Source organism: Phoxinus phoxinus (genome assembly GCF_949152265.1).
Source record: "Phoxinus phoxinus genome assembly, chromosome: 17".
Lineage (NCBI taxonomy): Eukaryota > Metazoa > Chordata > Actinopteri > Cypriniformes > Leuciscidae > Phoxinus > Phoxinus phoxinus.
The window spans coordinates 3,154,346-3,166,549 of NC_136892.1; the positions used below are offsets into that span (position 1 = coordinate 3,154,346).

Below are 12,204 nucleotides of genomic sequence, written 5' to 3' on the forward strand. Positions count from 1 at the left end.
AAAACTGCGTCTCTTTGACAACGACGACACTGTCTTCTCTATTGCAGCTCAACCAGGCCTTGTCCCCTTTTTTTGCGTAGTCAGTGGGCGGGATTATTTCATTTTAATATTATTTTCCGGGACTTCACAAATCCCGGAAAAAAATGGGTTGTAGTCCAAACGAGCCTGGAAAGTGTATTCTGTCAAATAAATATATCTCCCTTTGGAGTGGACTTTGAGCTTGGAAACCTTGCAGATCTTTTTATGCTCAAACAGCAACATTACACACAACTAATGTTGAAAAAGTGAAAAAGCATAATAAGACCCCTTTAATATTTGGTAGAACAGCCTTTGGTCAAAATAACTGCAATAAAGTACTTTCTAAAACGATCATCAAGCTCTCTGCACCGCTGTACTGTAATTTTGGCCCACTCCTCTTGTGCAAACTGCTCCAGTTCCCCCATATTAGATTGGCGTCTTCCCATAACTTCTGTTTCCAGACCTCTCCACAAGCTTTCTAAATGTGATTTAGATCTAGACTCATTGCTGAACAGTCCAGAATTGTGTCTTGAGTGATTCCTGGGTGCATTTTGCCCTACATAAAGACCTTTGACTTTCAATGGAGACCAAGCTTTCTGACACTCTGTCCAACATTGTGCCCCAAAATACGCTTTTCACTGGATTTCATGATGCCAAGCACACAAAGACACCCAGTGCCAGCAGAGCATCCCTAAAACACCAGTGAACCACCCCCATGTTTGACTGTAGGGAACCTTCGCTTTTCTTGGAAAGCTTTATTTTGTTTTCTGTGATGGCATGGTTTACTCAAAAGCTCAGGACATTATTCCATACCCCGCTAGAAATTTTGTTCTCAAAACTGGTGTCAAAGAAGTCGCCTGGTAACGTTCCCAGATGTTCATGATGTGGAGTTGTTTAAAGGCGTGGTTGATTATGATTTCACTTTTCTAGCTGTAGTTAGTGTGTAATGTTGCTGTTTGATCATAAACAACATCTGCAAAGTTACAACGCTCAAAGTTCAAAGCAAAGGGAGATATTTCCTTTTTAAAAAAGGACTACAACAAACGGCTGGTAGGAACTACACAACATTCCTCCCGGGTTAGTGACATCACCAACCCTAAAATTTACATAAACCCCGCCCCCGGAACAAGATTTATTGATTATCATGACAGAATATGCTAATCAATGACTAGAAGATAACTACATATAAGCTGCATAAATTCCTGTTGCTTGTACATGTTGTCACTTCTTCTTGAGTCTCTCCATCATTGTCTGACTCCGGTTTGAACATAAAAGTCTAAAAGTTTTTGAAATTTTCAGTGCATGTGTGTGTGAGGTAAAAGGACACAAGCTCTTTAAGCTCCGCCCCCTGTGCCGGAAGCAGCAGCTCATTTGCATTTAAAGGGACAGACACAAAAACGGTGTGTTTTTGCTCACCCTAAAAAATGACAACTTTAACATGCTATATAAAAATATCTGTGGGGTATTTTGAGCTAAAACTTCACACACACACTCTGTCAGAGACTTATTTTACATCTTGCGTGGAAAGGGCATTATACCACCCCTTTAAAGGATTGGGGGATGTTATTTGGCGGACCTTCGGAGAACATTCAGGATGTTTATGGGACCATATTTTACTTGGAAATGTCATGTTCCCAGAACGTTCCCGCTGGTATCAAGGACGTCGCCTGGTTACGTTCCCAGAATGTTCAGAGACGTTATTTGGCGGACCTTCAGGGAACATTCAGGACGTTCTGGGGATGTTTAGGGGACAATTACTATAGGACATTCCCTCTAGGTCTCGACTAGGGTTGTCAAAAGTAAAGGTACTTTGATACCAAGTTGGTACTGAATTTTTTGTAAAAATGTGACGATACCAGCATTTCAGTAGTACCAGTAGTACAGAGTACCGAGTATATTCAGTACCCACTAATAGGCAGATGCTTTTGGTCGCTCCCGTGTTTATCTAAGCACAGGTCTCCAGACTAACACTTTTCACCTGGAGCACTGTAGTTCCAGCTCTAGTGTATGGAACGTCCCAATAAAGACACATGTGGCCCTGAACCACAAAACCAGTCACATGGGTCAATTTTTGGAAATTGAGATGTATACATCACATGAAAGCTGAATAAATAATCTCTCCATTGATGTGTGGTTTGTTAGGATAGGACAATATTTGGTCGAGATACAACTATTGAAAATCTGGAATCTGAGGGAGCAAAAAAAATGTAAACATTGAGAAAATCTCCTTTAAAGTTGTGCATTTATGTTCACGATTGTGCTGCATTCACTCACAAAAATACATGTTTTATATATTTACAGTAGGAAATCTACAAAATATCTTCATGGAACATGATCTTTACTTAATATCCTGATGATTTTTGGCATAAAAGGAAAATCTATCATTTTGACCCGTACAATGTATGGTTGGCTATTGCCACAGATATACCCGTGCGACTCCAGACTGGGTTTGTGATCCAGGGTCAAATATCGGGAACGTTATTATATGACCAACAGAGGACCACGTGAGAACGTTCTGTTAACGTCCCAAATGTCCCCTCGTCTCTTTTAGGGAATGTTTTACAAGGTCGCGAGAACGTCCTCTCTTACGTGGGTATATTTTGATGCGTTCAGGTGTGTTCTGGCTAAAATCAGTCTGGCTTTCTTATGTCAGTCAGTGGTGTTCTCCTGGGTTTCCCTCACCACATAACTCTCTTTCTTTGAGTGATGGTGCAAGCTGTGTGCCGGTGCAGAAACCAGCGGGCTAAAGTGCTTTCTCCACCACTGATTCCTCCAGCAAGTTTCCTCTTGTGGCCTCGTCCACTGCGGTCGACTACAGTGTCTTCTTGCTAACATTAAGTACGTGGAAACAGGAAAAGCAAGGTCTCTGGAGATGATCTTGTAGCCTTGAGATTTTCCTCAGATAGTTCTCTGGTTTGCTTTATGTTATTCATGCCCAGTGCAGTACAAACAGTAACATAAAACAGGAGAATGAGTCATTTTCTCTATTAAAACTGTCTGAATTCATGATTCTTTCAACTCACCAGAAAGAAAGTTCAATCCCAAAGTAAATAAGAATATCTTTCCTCTAGAAGGCATCATTAATATTTTCCAGGGCATTTTAGGATTTCTCTGTGGAATTAGGTAATTTTGTTTTGTTCAACTGCACTCATACATATACCAAATTATGTTTTAATTCTGGAAGATATTATGAATCTTTGTTTTTTTTGCAAAGATGCCAGTATTTGTTGCTACCACTGCCAAAAACAGAATGATTTTTTCTTTCCCTCTTATAGAGATTTTCACATTATTTTCTCACTAAATGTACTTTTTACATGCACAGAAACAGGTCCAAAATAGAATATACCTTCACAGAATATGTATTACTATTATAAAGTAATAAAAAAACACATATAATGTGCTTGAATTGGTTGGCTATTGAAGACTGATGGAGAAGCTGTTAGCAGCAATAATGGATCTCATGCACACTCCATTGTTTAAAAACCCATTAAAACAACAATGCAAGTACAGTAGCTACTATTTGAAGCATATAATATGATGTGTGCTTGGCAACTTGGTGTAGGAGGTGTGCGGCTGCCTTCAGGGTATATCACTGCCTCCTACTTCTCTACTTGACTTTCAGCTTTTACAATATCAGCTTCCAGAGAGAGAGAAAAAAAGCCTTTCTTTATCAGCTATGACAATCATACAACAATCGCCATTTGTACAGAAATTTCTTTAGTCTAATAATTTAGTCATCTAGTTGTCTATTTTTTTCATACGAACCCTCCGGTTCCAAAAGCTTATATGTGACCCTGGACCACAAACCCAGTCTGGAGTCGCACGGGTATATCTGTGGCAATACATTGTACGGGTCAAAATTATAAATTTTTCTTTTATGCCAAAAATCATTAGGATATTAAGTAAAGATCATGTTCCATGAAGATATTTTGTACATTTCCTACCATAAATATATAAAACATGTATTTTTGTGAGTGAATGCAGCACAATCGTGAACATAAATGCACAACTTTAAAGGAGATTTTCTCAATGTTTAGATTTTTTTGCTCCTCAGATTCCAGATTTTCAATAGTTGTATCTCGGCCAAATATTGTCCAATCCTAACAAACCACACATCAATGGAAAAGCTTATTTATTCAGCTTTCATATCTCAATTTCAAAAATGTACCCATGTGACTGGTTTTGTGATCCAGGGTCACATTTCTCTATCACAATAAGAAGGGAACTGTTGAACATCCACCTTGATTAAATAGTTGAAAAATTAGAAAGTTCAGTGCTTATACCTTGACAGTTCCTACTTATTTAAACTAAGATGTCACATGGTAATAAAGGCAACACATCTGCATTTGAGCACTTTGGGGTTTAATACTGAATTTGTTTTTGCACTTGTCCTTAACCCAGCAATAATACGTCATACAACTCAATACATGCAATGTTCTTGTGTAGGAAACTGCCTGCCAATAAATGTAAATTGTTATGAGGTAAAAAAAAGATGTATTACTTGTTGGGGCCAGTTGCATAACTACCATTATGTTAAGAACTAGAATGACCAACTAGCAGTTAATTAGAGGTAATCAGTCTTTCTTTTTCTGTATTAAATTAGACCAATCTACATTTTTATGTAACTGATATAAAAAAGTTATAAACAGTCTTAAAGAAAAAAATTAGATGACATACTTGTAAGCCTAATCTTATCATTTTATGCAAGCGGTGTTTGGTCTTTGAAAGGAACAGTTTATTACATGTTTTTGACCTTTATATGCTTAATAATGACTGCATGTCAAATCCTTTAAAGGGATAGGTCACCCAAAAATTTTATTCTGTCATTAATTACTCACCCTCGTGTCGTTCCGAACTTGTAAGACTTTCGTTCAATTTCGGAAAACAAATGAAGAACTTTGTTATGAAATCTGAAAGCTTTCTGTCCCTCCATTGACCGCTACACAACTGAAATGTTGCGCTTCAAAAAGTTCATAAAGAGATTAATCCAGAGATCCTAATTTTCTGAAGAGTCTCGATCACTTTTTATGATGAACAGATTGAAATTAGGCTTTTATATTCACATATAAATTAACTCTCAAACGTGATGCGTAACAAAGAATGAACCTCATTGGTTCTTGCAGAAGCTCAAACGTGATGCGTAACACGAGAATGAACCTCATTGGTTCTTGCAGAAGCTCAAACGTGATGCGTAACACGAGAATGAATCTCATTGGTTCTTGCAGAAACTCAAACGTGATGCGTAACACGAGAATGAATCTCATTGGTTCTTGCAGAAACTCAAACGTGCTGTGTAACAGAGAATGAATCTCATTGGTTCTTGCAGAAACTCAAACGTGAAGCGTAACAGAGAATGAACCTCATTGGTTCTTGCAGAAACTCAAACGTGCTGCGCAACAGAGAATGAATCTCATTGGTTCTTGCAGAAACTCAAACGTGATGCGTAACAGAGAATGAATCTCATTGGTTCTTGCAGAAACTCAAACGTGATGCGTAACACGAGAATTAACCTCATTGGTTCTTGCAGAAACTCAAACGTGATGCGTAACACGAGAATTAACCTCATTGGTTCTTGCAGAAACTCAAACGTGATGCGTAACACGAGAATGAACCTCATTGGTTCTTGCAGAAGCTCAAACGTGATGCGTAACACGAGAATGAACCTCATTGGTTCTTGCAGAAGCTCAAACGTGATGCGTAACAGAGAATGAACCTCATTGGTTCTTGCAGAAGCTCAAACGTGATGCGTAACACGAGAATGAATCTCATTGGTTCTTGCAGAAGCTCAAACGTGATGCGTAATACGAGAATTAACCTCATTGGTTCTTGCAGAAGCTCAAACGTGATGCGTAACAGAGAATGAATCTCATTGGTTCTTGCAGAAGCTCAAACGTGATGCGTAACACGAGAATGAACCTCATTGGTTCTTGCAGAAGCTCAAACGTGATGCGTAACACGAGAATGAATCTCATTGGTTCTTGCAGAAGCTCAAACGTGATGCGTAACACGAGAATGAACCTCATTGGTTCTTGCAGAAGCTCAAACGTGATGCGTAACACGAGAATGAACCTCATTGGTTCTTGCAGAAGCTCAAACGTGATGCGTAACAGAGAATGAATCTCATTGGTTCTTGCAGAAGCTCAAACGTGATGCGTAACAGAGAATGAATCTCATTGGTTCTTGCAGAAGCTCAAACGTGATGCGTAACACGAGAATGAATCTCATTGGTTCTTGCAGAAGCTCAAACGTGATGCGTAACACGAGAATGAATCTCATTGGTTCTTGCAGAAGCTCAAACGTGATGCGTAACACGAGAATGAACCTCATTGGTTCTTGCAGAAGCTCAAACGTGATGCGTAACACGAGAATGAATCTCATTGGTTCTTGCAGAAGCTCAAACGTGATGCGTAACACGAGAATGAACCTCATTGGTTCTTGCAGAAGCTCAAACGTGATGCGTAACACGAGAATGAACCTCATTGGTTCTTGCAGAAGCTCAAACGTGATGCGTAACACGAGAATGAACCTCATTGGTTCTCGCTGAAGCTCAAACGTGATGCGTAACAGAGAATGAACCTCATTGGTTCTTGCAGAAGCTCAAACGTGATGCGTAACAGAGAATGAATCTCATTGGTTCTTGCAGAAGCTCAAACGTGATGCGTAACACGAGAATGAATCTCATTGGTTCTTGCAGAAGCTCAAACGTGATGCGTAACAGAGAATGAATCTCATTGGTTCTTGCAGAAGCTCAAACGTGATGCGTAACACGAGAATGAATCTCATTGGTTCTTGCAGAAACTCAAACGTGCTGCGCAACAGAGAATGAATCTCATTGGTTCTTGCAGAAGCTCAAACGTGATGCGTAACACGAGAATGAATCTCATTGGTTCTTGCAGAAACTCAAACGTGATGCGCAACAGAGAATGAATCTCATTGGTTCTTGCAGAAACTCAAACGTGATGCGCAACAGAGAATGAATCTCATTGGTTCTTGCAGAAACTCAAACGTGATGCGCAACAGAGAATGAATCTCATTGGTTCTTGCAGAAGCTCAAACGTGATGCGTAACACGAGAATGAATCTCATTGGTTCTTGCAGAAACTCAAACGTGCTGCATAACAGAGAATGAATCTCATTGGTTCTTGCAGAAGCTCAAACGTGATGCGTAACAGAGAATGAACCTCATTGGTTCTTGCAGAAACTCAAACGTGATGCGTAACAGAGAATGAACCTCATTGGTTCTTGCAGAAGCTCAAACGTGATGCGTAACACAGGAATGAACCTGATTGGTTCTTGCATGTCAAGCGAACATGCTAAAGCTTCCGTTTACCGCAACTGATGTGTGAGTTGATCAATCTTTATATGTGAATAAAAGCCTAAATTAAATCTGTTCATCATATAAAGCGATCGTGTCTTTTCAGAAAATTTGGACTAAATGGCTCAATTCATATGGATTAGTTTTACAATCTCTTTATGAACTTTTTGAAGCGTCAAAGTGGTCATTGTAGCTGTCAATGGAGAGATTTCATTCAAAATATCTTCATTTGTGTTCTGAAGATGGACGAAAGTCTTAACGGGTTTGGAACGACATGAGGGTGAGTAACTAATGACAGAATTTAATTTTTTTGGGTGAACTATCGCTTTAAGTAATTCCTGTTCCAGATAACACAGAATGAGTCAATCAAAGAAAATAAAAAAAATAAAAAAAATCACCAGTTTTGTGAATGGGGGCTTTAGACTGACTACAGATCATCTATAGACTGGCAATAAATCAACTGTAAATCGAGTCCACTGTTGATGTTCTGTTGATTGCTTGCAGTCCTGATCCATGAGCGGGTAATAATGCATTTGAACTAATCTGTGCACCTACCCCGAGTCGACAGCTTCTTTGTGTTGATGATCTTAGCAGCGTACTCTTGCCCTGAGAGAACTTTCACACATCTTCGCACCACAGAAAAGGCTCCCCTAAAAAGCAGAGAACATGGAAGCAATGTCTACATGTTGAACATTCACTGTGAATGTAAACTTCAAGAAAGAAAGGCAGGTTTACCTGCTAGGCAAGCAGTAATATATTGAATTATGCAATATTTCAATGTCTGAATTGAATTGCCACCCACAAAGGCAATTATGTAAGCGGTTTGACTGCCCACAGAAAAAGATGTGTGTGTGTGTGTTCAGTATGAGGGTGTATGTGGGAGTAGAGCAGTGGGCACAAGGCCAGATGGAGTTGAAGACCCATCTCTGTAGAGGTGTTATATGCTCTCAAATCAAGAAAACAAGTATACAGTGCATTCGCTCCAGAAAAAATGCTGTAGTACAGAGTGGGTGGATGGAAAGAGGGAAGCAAGCAGATTTTTTTTTTGTACTTCTGCCTCAACATTTCAGAGCATTGTTACCGGCACTGCATGCATTGATATACGAATATCTACAATTTATTGTGTGTAACAGTCCATTTTATTGTATTGTGTTATATAGATATATGTGACCCTGGACCACAAATACAGTCACCTGGGTCAATTTTTTTAAATTGAGATTTATACATTTAAATATAGCTGAATAAATAAGCGTTTCATTGATGTGTGGTTTGTTAGGATTGGACAATATTTGGTCGAGACACAACTATTGAAAATCTTGAATCTGAGGATGCAAAAAAATCGAAACATTGAGAAAATCTCCTTTAAAGTTGTGCATTTATGTTCACGATTGTGCTGCATTCACTCACAAAAATACATGTTTTATATATTTACGGTAGGACATTTACTAAATATCTTCATGGATCATGATCTTTACTTAATATCCTAATGATTTTTGGCATAAAAGATTCTAACAATAATTTTGACCCATACAATGTATAGTTGGCTATTGCCACAGATATACCCGTGCGGCTCCAGACTGGTTTTGTGATCCAGGGTCACATATGAAGTACAACGTGTTCCTGGATCATAAAAAAAAAAAAAACATTTAAATCCCTGAACAACATTCCAATCAACCAATCAGATTTGAGGGACACATTTATAGTTTATGTTAAGTTTAGGCTTAGAACCAGGGTTATATGCTTCTTTATCAGTGTTATTAATCTATAATTTCCTTCTGATTTTAGGAATAACTTATGGGTATATCCATAATATTATGGGACTACATTTTTGGACAGGAATGTTGTTCCAGGATCAACAAAATATGTTGACCCAGGAACATATCTTACTTGGCAATATAGTGTGTGTGTGTGTGTGTGTGTGTGTGTGTGTGTGTGTGTGTGTGTGTGTGTGTGTGTGTGTGTGTGATATATCTGCTTGCTTCCCTCTTTCCATCCACCCACTCTGTACTACAGCATTTGTTCCTGAGCGAGTGCACTGTACACTTATTTTCTTGATTTGAGAGCATATATATATATATATATATGGCATTTTCTCACTTTCTCTTCTGCCATCTTTAAAGATGAACGTTAATCTCGATGTTGTTAATGGGTTGAGTGCAGTCAGTATATTATGTTTCTTCTTTTGCATTGAGCAGTCAGTGAATTTTGCAAAACCCAGTTAGGTTGCTGTCTGCAACTTAATTAGGCTCGGACTACAATTAAATAAAAAAGACACTAGACAGGGATTTTTCTTCTTCGGCGTGCGCTCTCTGTAAGCATAAGATCGTTTCACTGTAATGTTTAATGCATGATGTTAGAATCACTCATCAGATCTTACGTCTGAACTTTTAAGTAATGTAATCTCCTCTGTGGATCTCAATGTCTGTCTGTTCTGTTATGTAATGTAAGTTGCGTTATGTGCATTCTCAAGTTAGTACATACCCATGCATCATTTCCACACATTCTGACCAATATTGGTTTTGAACCAATATTCAAAACCAAAATTTGCCTTGTAACTGGTTTCAATTCAAACTGGAAAGTGGAATCTTTCAGAGTCTATCGAGGACATTTTCCAGATATGTTGTCCTTATTCTTTAAGAGACAAGATGTTTAACAATTAAAACTCTTAACATTAGCTGATTTGTAAAATGTTATTGAAAACAACATCTCGGGCCAGCTCAAACATGTCACATTGGTTTAAAGAAACGAAGCTATTCCAACTTACTTTCCCAGTTCCTCAAACAGCTGGTATTCCTCAGTAAAGCGTGTGCAGGTGATGGTTGCCATCCTGGAAGTGTGTGTGTTTTCCTGCGTCTGATGAGAGTGTCGTCAGGCAGGAGGAACAGAAGCGCGATCAAACGCCTGGTCTGGAGATCGTTTTCTATATCGGAAAAGTGGAAGTGGAATGAGAATAAAAAAAAAAAAAGATAGATCTTTCTGTGGCTGCCTGCGACTGGCTGCTCTTCTCCATACACAGCCCTCGTTACCATGGCAGCCGCATCCTCCTCCTCTCCTCACATGCTCACACACATGAAGCCATGCAGACAGTGAAACACACCCACACACCTTCAGTGTGCATCACACTGTTACTTCACAGCAGTCTGCTTATACTGTATGAATAGATGTCCAAAATAGATATTTTAAAAGCTCTTGGATAAAATGATGGGCACAGTTCACTTCTTTATATTTGTAATCAGTTGAAATCCCTTCAATCAAATGCAACCATTGCAGCATATCTACTAATCCAACTCATTTGAGATGTTATTAGTAGGGCCTGTGATTTCTTATTACTCATTAGTAGAAATTCCCTTGCATGCAGATTTGATTATGTCTGACCTAAATATTAAAGAGATACAGGATATATAGAGAAAAATAGTGAAGTAAAATACACAATTTACCCAAGGGTCAGGTTAGGGACTAGGCCAGAGGTTCCCAAATAATTACATTTTCAATTAAATTCAATTCACATTTGTTTCTATAGCGTTTTTCACAGTACATATCATTTCAAAGCAGCTTTACAGAAAATGCATGAGTCTACATTACAATTTAGATTGATCTGTTATCAGAGGAAACTGTCCAAGTTATGCACTTCATAAATATACACATACAAATGGCGCAGTTACCTAACAATGTATTGATTTAAATAAATGTATTAATTTAACCCCTTATCAAGCGCCCCCCTTTTTTTTTAATAGACATGAAAATGCACATTCCGAACTTAAATGGTTGTAATTCACGAATACTTTGGAATATAGATGTAAGATTGGTCTTGTTTTTGACAGATTGGCAGATTTTTGTAGAAGTGAAATAAATTAAGAAAGTTAAACAGAAAATTCAAAGTTATAGAAGTTTGAGTTTATTGTAAATGTACAACGTTAAAAATTAAATTATTCATATTTTATATAAAATATATATTTTCAAAACCTGGGCGACTCTAAAATTGGAAAAAAATCAAAGGCACAAATCTGAACAAGTTGTGTTTCAAATTTTAGGTTGATATCTCAAAAATCAGCGTTCAGTGAGATTTAGTTTGGGCGCAGTACCACACTTCTCCACTAGTGGACATTACTGCCCATATAAGGGCGCCTCCATTTCCATATGTTGTTTGAGTGATCGAACCATTATTTTTAAAAATTTTCATACAATTTATGAAGTAGACATCCTATTCAGAAGTAGTATTAGAAGTTTGCCAGATTTTGAAATGAATTCAACCTCTAAGAAACACAGAAAGATCACGTATGTGCATTATAGCTCGCCGCCACATCACAAATGCTGAATCTATTATTATTTTCTTTATATTTAAAACATTTTCAGATCTTTTTTTCTAAATTTGAAAATATTCTTGTTGCAAATTGATCAATTACGGCTCCTCTGTAATGTATTTTAAAAATCAGTCAAAACTAGAGATTGTAAGCTTTCAAATTATATATAGTTTGTCAAGATTGGTTTAGGTTTAGTATAGGATATTACTGTTTTAAATATATAATGGCCGTGGCAGACACAATGAGAAAGTTAGAAATTATTAGGATATATAGAATCAAAGTCGTTATTTGGGGGGGGGGGGGGGGGGGGGGGGGTTTGTACACAAAAAGTATTCTTGATAAACTAAAGTTTGAGCCACTGTAGTCACTTGGACTATTTTAACAAAGTCTTTACTAACTTTCTGGGCCGGCAGATGAAATGACCTTGCTGCCTATGGAGGAGTGAGACCGCTCTCAGATTTCATCAAAAATATCTTCATTTGTGTTCCGAAGATGAACGAAAGTCTTACGGGGTTGGAACAACATGAGGGAGAGTAATTACTGACAGAATTGTCATTTTTGGGTGAACTAA

The 12,204-nt window shown here is 38.1% G+C and overlaps 1 protein-coding gene across 3 annotated transcripts in view; it reads right to left on the reverse strand.

Annotated features, from left to right (window-relative positions):
• Nucleotides 1–12,204, reverse strand: part of camk2a (calcium/calmodulin-dependent protein kinase II alpha) — a 113,481-nt gene that overhangs the window by 88,971 nt on the left and 12,306 nt on the right. For 2 of the 3 annotated variants that reach the window (XM_079585074.1, XM_079585075.1), the window contains exons 2-3: nt 10,097–10,252; nt 7,888–7,982 (exon numbers count right to left, since the gene is read on the reverse strand). In XM_079585074.1, coding sequence (XP_079441200.1) covers nt 7,888–7,982; nt 10,097–10,158 — 157 coding nt within the window. In that variant the 5' untranslated portion in view covers nt 10,159–10,252. Of the gene's footprint in view, nt 1–7,887; nt 7,983–9,813; nt 9,939–10,096; nt 10,253–12,204 lie in introns of those variants that run through there. The other variant, XM_079585076.1, reaches the window with a different exon arrangement.